At 39.4% G+C, this 18,258-nt stretch overlaps 1 protein-coding gene across 1 annotated transcript in view; it reads left to right on the forward strand.

Moving 5' to 3' along the window:
• The window catches only part of LOC133660622 (metalloreductase STEAP4-like), a 39,912-nt gene extending 25,235 nt beyond the window's left edge, over positions 1-14,677 (forward strand). Inside the window, exons 5-9 of the mRNA XM_062064189.1 lie at positions 2,286-2,564; positions 4,416-4,510; positions 4,585-4,738; positions 4,810-4,980; positions 14,411-14,677. Coding sequence (XP_061920173.1) covers positions 2,286-2,564; positions 4,416-4,510; positions 4,585-4,738; positions 4,810-4,980; positions 14,411-14,677 — 966 coding nt within the window. The remainder of the gene's footprint in view (positions 1-2,285; positions 2,565-4,415; positions 4,511-4,584; positions 4,739-4,809; positions 4,981-14,410) is intronic.
• The last annotated feature ends 3,581 nt before the right edge of the window (positions 14,678-18,258 follow it).

Genomic DNA, 18,258 nt, shown 5'->3' on the forward strand with positions numbered 1-18,258 from the left:
CTATTGAAAACGGTTATGTACAAAAATTTCAACACTTATGTCACAGTTTTTTTGTTCACTGGTCAGTTTGTCAGCTGGTCAGCTGTCCGTAATATTCCTGACCAGCTGCACTAAGAAGATTCGCCGACTGCAGTGAATTTAGCGCACTTGCAACCGCCTGTGTACCCTCTCCACCTTCTAAATCCATTACGGAATGTAAAACCGTCTAACTTATCCACAAAAATAATAATTAAATGTTCGAAAATCACCTTTTTTCCGCTCAAATTACTGTGTTGTTTTTCATCAGGGCGCTGCCATGATACCACAATGCATTGCGCGGGGTGATTCAACCAATGAGGGTACGCCTCTCAGCGGCCGGTTAGCAACAAGCCGGATTTGTTTACGTCGGGACAGGTTTAAAAACTCGAATTATATTGGTTCAGAATGGCGTCATCGGGAATTCCATGCTCATTTTTAGAAAGTACGTAGACTTGGCGTCACAATGATACCAAATATGGCTAGGGGGATTCCCCCTTATTGCCGCGAGTGAGCGTTGAAAACACTTGATTTTCTCAAGGAATTTTAACACAAAGGACTAATTTCTGAAGACATACCTCGTACAAAACCTTCAAATAAAGGTGATTTAAGATGTTTTCTTGCTATTTCGATGATTGGGATCGCTAGATTGTGGCTTTATGGACTCATTTTTGTGAAAATCTCAATTTCAACCTAGATACATTTTTTTCACTTATTTGCCTGTAGGTCAAAATTAGCTTGTGCGTATTCCGACTCATTTTGCCAGCACGGGTCACATTTGTGAAAAACTATTTATGTTAATGTTTATGGATGTTCTCATTCATCCAAGTTATTGTGTTCTCAGGGCATTCAATCGATCACAACTGGACTGTTCAGGTTTGTCCAAGAAGACGTTTCGCCTCTCATCCAAGTACTGTGGGCTTTATCAGTTTATGCTCATAGACTTAATTTGGCATTTCAACACATTAGGAAAACATTCTATAAAAAATCTAAGTTTTTAAAACTTAGGTAGGCATCCAGTATTTTTTCTATGCATGTTCTCATTCATCCAGGTCATTGTATTTTCAGCTTGACATGGATGAGAGGTCACACTTCTTCTAAGACAAACCGAACAGTCCAGTTGTAATCGGTTCAATGCCCTGAGCATACAGTATTTAGGTCTTTAGAGTCCATGCCAACCGTAAAGTATAACATTACAAAGCCAAGTCATTGTTTTTGTGAGCAGCCTATGTAAGAAAATGTCTTTTGCAACTACCTTGGTAAAGAGCCGTCATTTTTTTCCCTCGCAAGAAACGACAGTTGAGCAAAGCTGCAAAGTTCATAAAAAAAAGTGGATGCATTTTATTTTCCAATTATTGGCGGTTCCTGTTCCAAAGCTTAAGTTTGTAATGTCTGGACTTCAGGGATAATCTGCTTCCTAATTTTGGGAGTGAAAGATACGTTGTTTAGTGAGAGTTGCCCGCTTGTTTCTGACTGCTTAAGGTGGGTGACATGGCTTGTTTGAACAGAACACTCACAAACTCCAAAACTGGCTTTTCTGAGCATGGGTGTTTTAATAGTGCTGTAGTTATTGTCACAGAGAGAGAGAGCAATACATATTACAGACATGTTATTTAAGAAGGTGTTCACACATTACCAGTTTAAATGGCAGTTTAGCAATTCACCATGCTGCGCCAAAGACTGTGTTAACACCGGACATAAAACCTGGTCAACCGTCACTCCTCTGCCATGAACCCTGAGAACCGCGGGGAACCATGTTCAAAACGCCTTTAACTGTGTAAAGAAAGACAGCCTCTGTGTTTGCACCGCAAGATCCGTCATAATACTGTGTTAACATCGACATAATCGGCCACTCACATTTTCCCTCTAGATCGTCACAATGTGAACACGGTAACTACACAGAGGTGGTAGCGTTAAACACGGAAGCATCAAGGAGCTACATGAGGGCACTGCGGTTGATGCGGAGTGGAGGGTGGAGGACCCGGCCGCATTTTATGTAGATCCGTGGTATTACCGCGGCAATCTGCATTGGTGCAGTGTTCAAATTGTGATGAGAAAAGGTTTCTCATCACAATTTGAGAGAAACCGGCATGGACCTTATGGCATCAAGGAACTGTTTTACTCTGTGAAAAAAATGCATATATCACCTTTAAGAATTGTTTTTTCAAAATGGGTTAATGATTAAAAGTTAAGCCATTTTCTGTAAGTCTGTTATATAAACCTTTCTAAAATTATATCATAATAGTGTAATGTACAATAACTCCATTTAGGTCTACCTGTGTGGAAACAGTACAGAAGCAAAACAGGCCGTAGCAGAGGTGGCCACCAAGATGGGTCTCACGGTTTTGGACAGAGGTTCTCTCTCTGCAGCCAGAGACCTAGAGGACTTCCCTCTGCGGCTGTTCCCAGAGTGGAGACTGCCCCTCCGAATTGCTGTCAGCCTCACCGCTTTCTTCTATTTCTATCTGCTCATCAGAGACGTCATCTACGCCTATGTGGAGCAAGGGAAAGACATCTCCTACAGAATCATGGTGTCCCTAGCTAACAAGGTAAAAATGTTGCTGTCCATTTATCTAGGAAATGTCTGTAGAAACATGTCCTTTTGATTTTTGATGTTTATTTGTTCAGTTTAGCTAGTAGGCTTTTGATAGTTAACATTTTCACTAATCAGCAAGAATCAAACTGAGGCAACTGGACCCTTATTGCTTTTTGAAAATGTTCCACCATTCATCCACAAGTCTTCTTCAGTTCTACGTTTTAGGTGTGGGATTTAGATTTGCTTGGGTAATGACCGTTCTGCATGGCAATGAGCTATTGATCTGTTTAGTGGCAAAACATCTCATTAGTGGTCCTTTCTCCAGTGGAACAAGGCAATCTCTGGGGGAAGGATGTCAGGACACTGCTACAAACAGACGACAGGTGATGACATAAGCCTCCTCCTCTTTAGCAAGGGCCTCTAGTACATAGATGTCTTCTTTCACACATCTTTAAAAGCAACAGTCCTCTTTATTCAAAATTTGGACATTCAAAGTAATGTTCCTTCTCTTCAAGATGAAAATAAACTGATGACACTGTATCCAATGAAACAAATGCATGGCACAGGCTCCTGTGCCTGTGCCATGCATTTGTGTAAACGTTGTTTGGTCTTTCCAATGTAGAGTTCATATCCAGACAATATTGCTTAGTTTGCTTCGAGGAATTTTGTCTTTGGGGTGAACCAGCTTTTGTCTGACTGTGTAGGTTTAAAATGCATTGGTATGCTACATATGGGACCACCATATTTCACCTCGGGGTGGAGAGTTGTGGCCCTTCTTGTCCTTGCGGATTTGACAAAGGCCCAGTTAGGATACCTTCAAAAAAGAGCCTTCCTGTCTATATCTGCTTTGTCTGTCTTCCTTGTCAGTGGTGAGGATATTTTTTTACTCTATCCGCGAGGGTTTTGATAAGTCAAAGATGAGGTACTGGTCTGTGTGGGGCTTCTATGCCTACACCTGGCACTCTAAAAAAGGCAATGTGTCTTCTTTGATGTCTTCCCAGGTGTATCTACCTCGCAGGTTTTTGTCTTAACCCATGTGTTGTCAACAGTATGAACCAGTGGCTGGACTTGGTACTTCCACAGCCATGTTTTTCTTGTAAAGTTAAAAGTAAGTGGTGCTAAGGAAACATTGAATTAGTTCATATACCTAGTCTGGAGAGTAAGGTTGGTTCTCTCCTGAAGACTGTAGTCTTGTTTCAGTCGTTCCATGACCACATCAAGGCTTCATCTTCAGCAAGTCTCAAGTTCTGGACCTTGTTGGTAAAGTCTGTGGATAAATAGGGGATATGGTTTGGGATGTTGACAACCAGTGGGGTAAGAATGGTGGCAAAGTTATCGCTGCTGGCTAGAACCCTGAGTGCTCCTCAGAGCTGCTTTCTTGTGAATTTCCAGAAGACCATCAATGCAAGGTGTTGCTTCTCTTGGGTACAGGTGATAGTACATTTGGTGGCCAATTCCTTCCTCTTTCTCTAGCTTCTGAATAGAGTCAATGATATTCTTGTGTGTTCAGTAGTTGGATCCCTCCTCAGCAATCAGCTTTTCCTTGTACTGTTGAGGATCACAGTGCGTGTTCCCTTGTCATCTGGTAGAATGGTGATATCGTGGTCTATATTGTATATACTTTTCATCAATACAGGCATATTTCAATACTGTAAATTGTTGATCAGAATGTTTTAGATTTTTGATAGTTACCAGGATCCTTACCAGGAATTGTGTAACATATTAAGTTTCCTCAATCAACAATATTTAGATGTTGTCAATGGTGTCTAGTTTCAACTAAATTTAACCACACAAGTTTAACCTAACTTCTTACAGTCACCTGTAAGTCCCCTTTCCTCTAATAGTGTTTCATTTCATCCTTTAGGTTTTCCCGATCGTTTCACTTGTCATGTTGTCCTTATGCTACCTGCCTGGTGTTATCGCCGCCTTCTTTCAGCTATACAGAGGCACGAAGTACAGGTAATCATTTAAAAGTCCACTAAACATGCCGCAGGATGTACGTGGCTAAAACCAAAACTAACTTCTTCATGCAGGCGTTTCCCTAACTGGCTGGACCGTTGGATGCTGTGCAGGAAGCAGATGGGCCTGATTGCGCTGGGGTTTGCCTTTCTCCATGCAATCCATACGTTCATCATTCCGATTCGCTACGCTGTCAGGCATAAACTCATCTCTCGTGTGGTGGACGAGGTACTTGTTTTAGCAGGTGATCAATACATTTACAAGAGGTATGTTCTAGTTAAGAGCTTCTCTCTTTGCAGATGAAGAACAACAAAACTACGCCGTTTGACTTCGATAACACAGAAGCATGGGGAACTGACTCCTTCTACGTACTAGGCATCCTTGGTTTCTTTCTTTATGTCCTGCTTGGCCTGACGTCGCTGCCCTCTGTTGGAGGCTCACTCAGCTGGAGAGAGTTCAGCTTCATTCAGGTCAGAGCACATTTGCACATATTTTGTTTTCACAGATTGATGTATTCATTGTCGCACACTCAAGAAGACAAAGTCTGCACACACAAACACTCGCTTTCCCTTCCCGTGTCTTTCTTAGCGCTCATCCAATCACTAGTCAGGACTCAGCCAGTACATTTTCACCAGAAAATTAAAAAATATTTTAGAAAATGCACATTTCCGCCACTCTGATGTTTAAAAAAATATATCAGCTCTGCAAATAGAGTCACAACAGGGATGCAAAAGAGCAGCGGTTTGCCGACCCCTGTTCTTTACCAAATGTGGAAATACATGAAAGTATTCAATAGGAACCAGTCATTCTCTGTTCATAATACAAGCACAAAAACTGACCATGACATATGCAGTTTAGCGTTCAATTTCTTTTAAATACAGGTGTTTTTTCTAGGGGACTTGAGAATTGGTACTCGTTTGGTTTTTTTGGTTTAGTTTTTAAGTTTTTATCCTTTCAGGAACCATATTCAGTTACCCGTTGTGCTTATCACACTATTTGCCAAAATGAACAGTGTTAGACATGACTAAAATATTGTTTCGATGTTGTTGTAAGTATAATGTTTTTTGTTTTTTTTATGTATATGTTTATCTGCATCCATAAGTTTAAAAATCAACTGATAAGAATGTATAGTACTATATATTAAAACATTTATTATTATTTAAGAATCAAGTTATTTGCCTGTATTCCCAAGGAATAACAACAAAAAGAGGCTGTGCAAAATATGCATATACTGTATCTAGATATGAGTTATTCTGTGTTTAGTTATTTTGGTGTGTTATTTTCGGACTAAATACAAATAATGTTTGTTTTTAAGTCAGTTTTTTATACAATTTAAAAATGTATTTCTAAATTTTTTGACTGGTGACTCTGGTGACTTATTAATATGTAAATACTAACCATATGTAAATACACTTATTTTTCATTTTTTTCTTGTGTGTGTGTGTGTGTGTGTGTGTGTGTGTGTGTGTGTGTGTGTGTGTGTGTGTGTGTGTGTGTGTGTGTGTGTGTGTGTGTGTGTGTGTGTGTGTGTGTGTGTGTGTGTGTGTGTGTATATCTTAATACAATATTAAGATAAAATAAAGACAGAAAAAATAATAATGTTATAACAATGTTTGAACTAACTTTGAGATCTGAATAAAAAACTGTCTCAAGTATGTTTATAATAGTATTTGAATTTGTTGTAGTAAAATAATTGTCATGAGTGTCCTGAAGCTTAATTTATCAGATGTTATAACTATGACTGTGACAAGCATCAGAAAGAGGCAGAGATAAAAGTGATGATTTATATTTTTTTTTAGATAAGAGACCATTCAGTAGGACTAAAATATAAAATAAAAAAAGAGACATTTTTTTAGTCATGACGTGCACCCCAGCGCTATTGTTCTTATCCTACGCTTACTATCAGCAAATTCTCTTTTAATAGCCTTTTTGATCATCTACAATTAACTTCTAAGTTTTTCTTATCAGAGTTATGAAAGTGCTGTAAAAGCAATGCGTCATGGGCTCTTTGCTCCCCAGAGCCTAGTTAACTAACTCCCGAACACGGGCACGCACAGTGAATGCCTTGGCTACTTTTAGCTCTGCATTTGAAATGTTAAGTTATTCATTAAACTGAATTATGATAGCAGGTAAAATCCCCACACCCACCCCCTGCTAATACAGGTCACAGGTAAAGGTCATGTGCACAGATGGAGCGATAGCGAGGAAGTGGCTCCTTGAGAGAGGTCAAAATAATTGATCCTTTGAGAAGAGGAGAAAAGAAACAACATGAGTTAGGTGGATTTGCATAGATCATTGTTGTGATCACATTTGCCAACAAGAGGATGTTTCGGATTTAAATATCCATCATGCAAGTGTGTTTGTTTTTCACTTGACTTGCATTTGTGATTAAAATAATATCATTATGATCATCTTAGGACACAACTGTACTGCAATTATATTTGCTTGCTGTGCAGGAGCGTAGTGTAAGGACGCACATGACTAAGTGATTAACAATAACCAAACAGCAAAGGACACATGGGCCACACCACCAATTATTCTGCAACAGCTGGGAAGAAGGGATTTTTTTTTTTCACTATTAAACTTAATGTGACTATTTCTATTCATGAAGTCAGCGGGAGAGTAGTTCGATCCTTCTACGAAAACCCATCACGTTAGTCCAAAGCAACATTCGCTATAGTGACATATGTTATGCTTAAAGTTATGCATGTGTTCTTCTTGTTGAGGTTGGTCCTTCCCAATATTTAGCAAACGTCCTCTCGAGGGACAAAACCCTGGCTATGGTTATGGTTTTACTTTATTTTGAACATACATTCAAGGTTACATTCTAACGAAAATAATGTTGCACCTTTCTTATGACACAGAGCAAAAAGTCTTACTAGTCAAAGTCGTCCCATCAGGTGGAGGTTCGACAGCGATCGTTTCCAAAAGAGTTAACTGTCAATAGCGCCGCCGGGTGCTATGTGTCTTTTTTATTAATTTTGAGTAAAAATAGCAGCATGTTTACATTCAAACATCGTCCGTGGACCGACTGGTACCGGGCCGCGGCCGCACAAGAAATTAAAAAAAATAAATAAATAAAATGTTTTTTTATTTTTTTATCAACCCTTGTGTGGTGTTCGGGTCTGTCGGACCCGTTTTCGATTTTTATTAATCAATCAATCAATGTTTATTTATATAGCCCTAAATCACAAGTGTCTCAAAGGGCTGTACAAGCCACAACGACATCCTCGGTACAGAGCCCACATACGGGCAAGGAAAAACTCACCCCAGTGGGACGTCGGTGAATGACTATGAGAAACCTTGGAGAGGACCGCATATGTGGGTAACCCCCCCCCCTCTAGGGGAGACCGAAAGCAACGGATGTCGAGTGGGTCTGACATAACATTGTGAAAGTCCAGTCCACAGTGGATCCAACACATCAGCGGGAGTCCAGTCCACAGCGGGGCCAACAGGAAACCATCCCGAGCGGAGACGGGTCAGCAGCGCAGAGATGTCCCCAACCGATGCACAGGCTAGTGGTCCACCCGGGGTCCCGGCTCTGGACAGCCAGCACTTCATCCATGGCCACCGGACCTATGCAACTCCCCCTCGCAAGGGACAGGGGAGAAGAGGAGAGAAGAAAAGAAACGGCAGATCAACTGGTCTAAAAAAGGGGGGGTCTATTTAAAGGCTAGATTATACAAATGAGTTTTAAGATGGGACTTAAATGCTTCTACTGAGGTAGCATCTCTAACTGTTACCGGGAGGGCATTCCAGAGTACTGGAGCCCGAATAGAAAACGCTCTATAGCCCGCAGACTTTTTTTTGGCTCTGGGAATCACTAATAAGCCGGAGTTCTTTGAACGCAGATTTCTTGTCGGGACATATGGTACAATACAATCGGCGAGATAGGCTGGAGCTAAACCGTGTAATATTTTATACGTAAGTAGTAAAACCTTAAAGTCGCATCTTAAGTGCACAGGAAGCCAGTGCAAGTGAGCCAGTATAGGCGTAATATGATCAAACTTTCTTGTTTTTGTCAAAAGCCTTGCAGCCGCATTTTGTACCAACTGTAATCTTAAAAGAAAAATGATACAATGATTTAATTTTTCAAACTGAGACTCACTGGCTTTGGCTCATTTTCTGTGAAGAACATATATCAGAATACATATTTAATGAACACACACCATACACCCCCCCTACACATTTCTATTACATATAAGATGTCCGGGTCCACTGTACCCGGGGCTAATATAAGTGTGGAAATTGATGTTCTGTGTACCACACACACATACACACACACACACACGCAGCAGGCCTAGACAGGAGGATGACAGAGTGTAGGTACACAGAACATCAGAGGGTCAAATGTGCGAGAAAATGAGAGCAGACAGTGTTGACAAACAATGTTGCAGCCTTGTGTGGTAACCGCAGGTGCAGAAACACAAAAGAAGAATCCCTATGGGATGCAGAAACTGGCAGAGAAATTTCCATGCCACGTTCATATTGTTGTTACTCAGCCAGTGTTTGTGGGTTTGATGGACCCGTAGCATTTTGTGGAATTTAATGCCTCACAATCAAACACCTTTATGTTAAAATACTGAACAGATGTTTATTGGGATAGTATTTTAACATAAAAGTGTTTCATTGTGAGGCATTAAAAGCCACAAAAAGTGAGGGGTCCATCAGACCCACAAACACTGGCTGAGTAACAACAATATGAACACCACACAAGGGTTAAATCAACATAAAAAACACAATATATACATTATATATAAATATAAATCAATACAGTCTGCAGGGATACAGTCCGTAAGCACACATGATTGTATTTCTTTATGACAAAAAAAATAATAATAATATTTATTTATTTTTTTACTACCCCTCCCACCCCCATCACTGGTAATGCATTCTGAGATGTTATCAATAGCAAATTACATGTTTTTTTTACCACTTTGTACTTCAGGCTCTCCATCACGTATACAGCTACGTCTCCTCCGTTCTTGTTGGGTCTGTTGATTGATTGAGACTTTTATTAGTAGGTTGCACAGTGAAGTACATATTCCGTACAATTGACCACTAAATGGTAACACCCGAATAAGTTTTTCAACTTGTTTAAGTCGGGGTCCACTTAAATTGATTCATGATACAGATATATACTATCATATATACTATCATCATAATACAGTCATCACACAAGATAATCACATTGAATTATTTACATTATTTACAATCAGGGGTGTGGAGGGGGGCAGGGGGAGTAGGATATGGACATCAAGTAGTGGACATAGAGAGAGAGAGAGAGAGAGAGAGAGAGAGAGAGAGAGAGAGAGAGAGAGAGAGAGAGAGAGAGAGAGAGAGAGAGAGAGAGAGAGAGAGAGAGAGAGATCAGAAGGCATAAGAAAAAGTATCTGCATTTGATTGTTTACATTTGATTATTAGCAATCCGGGGAGGGTGTTAGTTTAGGGTTGTAGCTGTCTGGAGGTGAACTTTTATTGCGGTTTTGAAGGAGGATAGAGATGCCCTTTCTTTTATACCTGTTGGGAGCGCATTCCACATTGATGTGGCATAGAAAGAGAATGAGTTAAGACCTTTGTTAGTTCGGAATCTGGGTTTAACGTGCTTAGTGGAGCTCCCCCTGGTGCTGTGGTTATGGCGGTCGTTAAGGAAGTAGTTTGACATGTACTTTGGTATCAGGGAGGTGTAGCGGATTTTATAGACTAGGCTCAGTGCAAGTTGTTTAACTCTGTCCTCCACCTTGAGCCAGCACACTTTAGAGAAGTGGGTAGGAGTGAGGTGGGATCTGGGGTGGAGGTCTAGAAGTAACCTGACTAGCTTGTTCTGAGATGTTTGGAGTTTAGATTTGAGGGTTTTGGAGGTGCTGGGGTACCAGGAGGTGCATGCGTAATCGAAAAAGGGTTGAACGAGAGTTCCCGCCAGAATCCTCAAGGTGCTTTTGTTGACCAGAGAGGAAATTCTGTAGAGAAATCTCATTCGTTGGTTAACCTTTTTGATTACCTTGGTTGCCATTTTATCACAGGAAAGGTTAGCCTCTAGAATGGAACCTAGGTAGGTGACCTCATCTTTCCTGGTGATAACAATGTCACCTACTTTTATGGTGAAGTCATTGACTTTCTTAAGTTTGATGTGGGACCCAAACAGGATGGATTCTGTTTTACCCAAGTGTATGGATAGCTTGTTGTCAGCGAGCCAGGTGCAAGTTCTACAGAGCTCAGCACTGAGGATTTTCTCCACCTGTGACTTGTCCTTGCCGGATACCAGCAAGGCAGAGTCATCCGCAAACAAAAACAATTCACAGTCGCATGCCGATGACATGTCGTTTATGTATATTAGGAACAGTAAAGGTCCCAATATACTGCTTTGGGGGACTCCACAGCTCACAGAGAAGGGGGGCGGGGGGGACACACAGTGTCGTTCACCTCTACCACCTGCTCCCTCCCCTCCAAGTAAGATTGCATCCAGCTCCATGAGGTTTTGTTAAATCCGATTGCTCTGAGCTTATCCAACAGTATAGCGTGGTTAACGGTGTCAAAGGCCTTCTGAAGGTCCAACATGACCATGCCGCAGTATTTGCCCGCGTCCACCTCATGTTTGATGTGGTCGGTCAGATAGAGAAGGCATGTGTCAGTGGAGTGGTTAGTTCTGAAGCCGGATTGGAATTTGTACATGAGTTTATTAGTGGCAAGGTAACTATCAACCTGTTCATAAACTATTTTCTCCATTACTTTCGAAATGGAACTGAGAATAGAAACAGGTCGGTAGTTGCCAGGTTCCAATTTGCTTCCTTTTTTAAAGAGGGGAGTTACTCTTGCTATCTTAAAATCTTTTGGTACTTGGCCTTGTGTAATTGATAGGTTTATTATGTACGTGATGATCGGGGCAATGATGGAGGCAGAGTCCCTGAGGAATCTGGAGGGAATATTATCAAGGCCGGTGGCCTTGTTAGGGTGGAGCGCGCTCAATTTTTTAAACACCTCATCAGCTGTGACCATTTCTAATTTGAAATCATCGTTGGATACTCCTAGCTTTCTGTAGAAGGCTTTAATGTGTTCTACACCAAAGCGACCAGAGTGGTGGGACAGCTTGTTGAGAAGAGTTGCGGCTATGCTGGTGAAAAAGATGTTAAGTCTGCTAGCTACCTCCATTTTGTCTGTAATGAGGGAGTCACCCTCCTTGATGCTGATGTTGGTGAGTCTTGTTTTAAGTTTCTGGCTGCAACCAGGAAGCTGGTTGTTGAGAATTTTCCAGAGCTCACGTGGCTTATTTGTGTTTTCCTCTATTTTGTCGTTAATGTAATTTTTTTTTAAGGATTTAGTCAGGTTGGTTGACTTATTTCTTAATTTATTGCATTGCTTTTTGAGAGTTGAAAGGAGTAATTTGAGGTTGATATTATTGGGTTGTTTATCTACTTCTGTTTTACATTTTTGGTATTCAGAGCATTTCCTGTCTCTGTCTTTTATGGCAGCTAATAGGTCCGGATTCATCCATGGTTCCGAGCGGGCTTTGATCCTGACTGTTTTCACGGGAGCCATGTCATTTAGTATCTTTAGGAACGCCGTTTTGAAGCGATCCCAAGCAACATCGACCATGTTGCTCGCGAGCACAGGGGACCAGTCCCACTCATCTAATTTTAAATTGAAATTGTCATTGGAGTATTTTTTGAGGGATCTGGATTGGGCTGTTATGTGGCCATTGGCTTTAGGTTTAGCTATTTTACGGGTGCAGAAGGTTAGATAGTGGTCGCTAAGACCACAGATCATGGCCCCACTATTTTTTATTTTAGGCCGGTCTGAAGTGAGAATGAGATCTATGGTTGATTGGGTGGAATCACACACCCTTGTAGGTAGCGCTATTAGCTGGGAAAGACCGTGCAGATTACAAAACTTGCTGAAGTATCTGAAGACAGGCGCATCTTTGCGTTGAATATCTGTGTTCAGATCCCCAGTTATAATTTTCTCCACGATGTATTTTAGTTCACATCCTTGGAGGTCAAAATATATTCAATTTTTATCATCAATCCATGTTTCTCTGACAGCGATCGCTTTGAAAGTTTTGTGGAATTGTTCTAAAAAGTTCTTCATGCCGTTGCAATTTCCGTACAAATGTGTGCTATTGAAATGAATAATTAACTATATAGCAACTACGGTTGTATGATATACCGGTATTAGTATAGTACCGCAATACTAATGAATCATATTCGGTACTGTACCACATCTGAAAATGACCTTGTCCTTAATAATGTTGACAAAATAATAGAATGGAAAATGACACAATATATTACTGCATATGTCAGGAGCTAAATTAGGAGCCTTTGTTTGCTTACTTACTATTAAAAGACAAGTTGTCTTGTATGTTCACTATTTTATTTAAGGACAAACTTGCAATAAGACACATATGCTTAATGTACTGTAAGGAATTTTGTTAAATGAAAGCCAATAATGCAATTTTTTGTGGTGCCTTTTATTTAGAAAAGTACAGAAAAGTATCGAAATAATTTTGCTACCGGTACCAAAATATTAGTATCGGAACAACACTAATAGCAACTACATTTTTTGTTGCTTATACACTAAAGATCAAAAGTTTGGGGTCACCCAAACAATTTTGTGGAATAGCCTTCATTTCTAAGAACAAGAATAGACTGTCGAGTTTCATATGAAAGTTCTTTTTTTGTGGCCATTTTGAGCGTTTAATTGACCCCACAAATGTGATGCTCCAGAAACTCAATCTGCTCAAAGGAAGGTCAGTTTTGTAGCTTCTGTAACGAGCTAAACTGTTTTCAGATGTGTGAACATGATTGCACAAGGGTTTTCTAATCATCAATTAGCCTTCTGAGCCAATGAGCAAACACATTTTACCATTAAAACACTGGAGTGATAGTTGCTGGAAATGGGCCTTTATACACCTATGTAGATATTGCACCAAAAAACAGACATTTGCAGCTAGAATAGTCATTTACCACATTAGCAATGTATAGAGTGTATTTCTTTAAAGTTAAGACTAGTTTAAAGTTATCTTCATTGAAAAGTACAGTACTTTTCCTTCAAAAATAAGGACATTTCAATGTGACCCCAAACTTTTGAACGGTAGTGTATATCATTCATCCGTGTAATAAAAACAATTGTTACCGATGTTGGAGAAAAAAATTGTGTCTGGATCTATATCATGCTCAAAATCCTGGCTCTTGGAACGTATTAGTATTGGTGTGGAATGTAGGTGTTGGTTTTCTGTCAGATTTCATTATCATTGCCGTTGTCGAAGCAGTGTCAACTTTAATATTTGCTTCCCATCGTTTCCAAAGACTCATTTGATCCAGACGACACCGAATGTTCCCGGGATTTTAAGTTGGGTTTTTTTAGCTTTTAACATCGTAGCAGCTTGTTGATGGCAGTTGCCCTTTCAGCGACTTACGGCACTTTTATTTCAACAATTCAAAGATCGCCATTCGAAGATCAACTGGAGGTGTCAGCCCGTCAACTGAGATCACTCTGTGAGGTCGGAAACACTTGAAAACTGCTTCAAACTCTCTCCGTACAATCTCAGTGTAGTTTCTGGTTACTAGGCAACCGCTTTGAATTGTGGTGTGGGCCGTTGGCTTGAGGCTAACGGCTCTTCCAATTCGCCTTATGTCAGCTAATCTGTGCCTCCCACCGGACCAAATGGAGTTCCAAGATGCCAGCTAACTCTCCTGTGGCGGTAATCAAAATCAGTGGTCAAAAAAGCTTTAAAAATATATTTTTTAAAGTAGTAGCAAAAGCGGGGCCATTTTCTGTGCGTCTTCTCCCATTGACAGGAAGTGACAAATACATTGACTACTTAAGTGTATCTAAGTAGTATTGAATTAATTTTGCTGTACCCACTTTTCTGATGAGAATGCATCTTTTTTTTATCCTCCACAGTCCAAACTGGGCCACGTGACGCTGTTCATATGCACTGCTCACGGTTACATTTACGGCTGGAATAAATTCCTGCGCCTCGCCACGTACAAGTGGTACACACCGCCAGGCTACATGCTGTGTCTGGTGGTGCCGTCGGTGGTGCTCGTGCTCAAAATGCTCATCCTGCTGCCGTGTGTGGATCGCACTCTCACCCGCATTCGACAGGGCTGGGAGCGGACCCAATCGTCGGAGGAGGAGACGGGCGGGATCAAGGCTACCAACCTGTGACCTCTGGCTTCAACCGAGGTGAACTCGGAAGATTAGTTTATGGAAAGAAAAAAATACTTTCAGCAACATTTTTGATTTAGTAATGTTGATAAGTGTTGCACTTTTATGTGACAACTTTACACATATTTGAAACAGCTGGACTATGCAATAGTGAGCAAAATAAGGTAAGCCAACATGCAGGCCTTTCCAGGATATAAATGTCTATTTTTTCTGAGATTTGAAAGTGCTTACTGTATGTTTCGCCGAACGTGTCAAAAAATAGACTAATATCCCCTGACGGCACACATTGTTTTGATAAACAGAAGCAATCATTTCCATTCTTCTGCCTCCAAATGGAGCATCCCTGAAGCGGTGCTTGTCTCTGGGTGTGTCTCATCGCCTAAATCAGCCTCCCTCTCAAGGGCACTCACACAAAATTAGAATAAAGTGTTCAGCGTAGTGTAACACACTCCCTCAGCCGGTGTGATTAAACACATTTCACACGCTCTAAATTGGTGCAACACGAGCAGAACCAGGTTCGGTGTGCAAGCAAACAGAGCGTAGAAACGTCACACATAATACACTGTGTTGTGCTTACAGTATATCAGCGATGATGAGTTGTAATAAGTACATTTTCTCCTCCAGTCGTCATTCATTGTGATTAAGCCCAAATAATCCACTGTTTTCTGTCTTCCACTAAAGGTAGCGAGATAATGATTGGTAGAAAACCAATATAATAAAGCTAGACAAAGGTATATTATGCTATGATATAAAGATTAATTCTTTATCAAAATATATAAGTAACTTAGTACATTCTGACTGTATGTAATAATTGTAATAAACTGATTAAAGTATGTTTGGATGATAATTATTCAGTGTAATGGTCCTGTAAATTTGAATGTTTAAAACCAATATTTGTATATACCATAACCCAGCAGGCACAAGACATTGATACAACGTTGATTATACATATATGTGTTTTCAAACTGACTTCTAAACAATGACGCTGATGTCAAACGTTGGTCCACGTCGTTGGTTGGGAAATGACAACATTTCAAAGGTCAAAACAACGTCACAACCTGACATTGAATAAATGTCGTCAAAAAGCATGTAGTTTCAACGTTGTATTTGTGTTGTAAAATATTGGTTGGGACATGACCAAATTTCAATGGTCAATTTTACGTCAGAATCCAACATTGATTATACATTGTCAAAAAGCATGTTGTTTCAACGTTAGGTTTGAGTGCTCAACATCAGGACATAATTCAACAAGTTCTCAACTTTGTTTTGATGTCTTGTGCCTGCCGGGATTACATTTCATAAGTACTTCAAAGTTTGTATTGCAGAAATGTACAAACCCCGTTTCCATATGAGTTGGGAAATTGTGTTAGATGTAAATATAAACAGAATAAAATTATTTGCAAATCATTTTCAACCCATATTCAGTTGAATATGCTACAAAGACAACATATTTGATGTTCAAACTGATAAACATTTTTTTTTTTGCAAATAATCATTAACTTTAGAATTTGATGCCAGCAACACGTGACAAAGAAGTTGGGAAAGGTGGCAATAAATACTGATAAAGTTGAGGAATGCTCATCAAACATTTACCGTATTTTTCGGACTATAAGTCGCAGTTTTTTTTCATAATTTAGCCGGGGGTGCGACTTATACTCAGGAGCGACTTATGTGTGAAGTTATTAACACATTACCGTAAAATATCAAATAATATTATTTAGCTCATTCACGTAAGAGACTAGACGTATAAGATTTCATGGGATTTAGCGATTAGGAGTGACAGATTGTTTGGTAAACGTATAGCATGTTCTATATCAGGGGTCACCAACCTTTTTGAAACCAAGGGCTACTTCTTGGGTACTGATTAATGCGAAGGGCTACCAGTTAGATACACACTTAATTAAATTGCCAGAAGTAGCCAATTTGCTCAATTTACCTTTAACTCTGTTATTATTAATAATTAATGATATATATCTTTGTGGAAACACTGATCATCTTAATGATTTCTCACAATAAATGTATATAGAAACAGATAAATATCAATATGCAACACTTTATTTTTATATTTTCTCTAAGTGCACATTTTTCAAATTGAACATTTTCAAATGATAACTTCTAAGACAGTCTTGTGAAATCACAATATCCCATTTTAACTAGCTAGCCACTAACATTTTTTTAACAAATCATGAATTACTTTGCACCATGCTTGTACAAATAATAACTCATGTAAAATACAAAAGTAAACTCTCAAATTTTTAAATCATGTCACACTTTAAACTGGACACCAAATCTGTTATCTGTTTCTTTGTCAGTTAGTGGGAAGCCTGGCATTGCATGCTGTTAACTAGTGTGTTGTACTCTGGTGTGTAACTTGACACTGCAACTCTGAGTGAGTCTTGCAGATGTGCATCAGTGAGGCGTGTTCTGTGTTTGTTCTTGATGAAGTTCATGTCAGAAAAGGCTGATTCACAAAGATAAGATTTTTCCTCATTGTTTGCGGAACCTTCTTAATCTTTTGGACATATTTTCAAAGCAATCTGGCCTTAAGCTTAATTATGATAAATGTAAAATGTTAAGGATCGGAAATCTAAAGGGAACGTCCTTTCGAATGGAATGCAAAGTGCCTGTTTTGTGGACAAATGGACCAGTTAACATACTTGGTGTTGTTGTCCCAGAAAATCTGGAAGATCTAGGCTCAGTAAATTATGATAATCGACTAAGAAAGCTGGACAAAATTATGCAATTATGGAAAGGGAAATCCCTAACCTTGTATGGTAAAATGTATATTGCCAACTCGTTAATTATTCCTCAATTTATTTATTTGTTTTTGTCATTACCAGCTCCATCACAAAACTGTTTTAAGATTTATGAGCGGAGGGTCTTTGATTTTGTCTGGAACGGCAAACCAGAAAAGATTAAAAGAAAGGTTTTGTACAAAGAGTATGAATATGGGGGCCTGAAACTTCTCAACCTTGAAGCTATGTGTCTGTCTTTAAAAGCATCAATTGTTCCAAAGATGTATTTAAACATTGAGTGGTACACAAATGTCCTGTTGGACAAAAAACATGTACTGTATCAAAAGAAATTGTACCCTTTTTTACAAGTGATCCCCTCCCAGAGAGTCTGCTGGGAAACATGGCGGGGTTCATAAAGGAAACAATCCACTCATAGTGGTGTTTTCAATTTTATGTGCCAGAAAAAAGAGACGATATTTTGCAGCAGTTAATATGGATGAACTCTAATATTGTAATAGATGGAAAGCCTTTCTTTTGGAAAAATATGTTTGAAAGAGGAATCATTTTTGTCAATGATATTATCAATGAGAATGGTAAAATTATGAAGTATGATGAATTTAGAGCTATGTATGGTGATGCTTGCTCAAGCTTTTCATTTTATCAACTAACTGGAGTAATTGGGAAAAGATGGAAACAAATAATTAATTATGGAACTACTAAATTATTAGTTTGTAAACCTCTAATAAGAAATTCTAGTTGGCAAAAAGGACCTAAAATAAATAGAAAAAGATATAATTTTTATTTAATGAAGAAATCTTTGAAGGCTGCCTCATACAACACAAATGG

The sequence above is a fragment of the Entelurus aequoreus genome, linkage group LG11 (assembly GCF_033978785.1).
Source record: "Entelurus aequoreus isolate RoL-2023_Sb linkage group LG11, RoL_Eaeq_v1.1, whole genome shotgun sequence".
NCBI lineage: Eukaryota > Metazoa > Chordata > Actinopteri > Syngnathiformes > Syngnathidae > Entelurus > Entelurus aequoreus.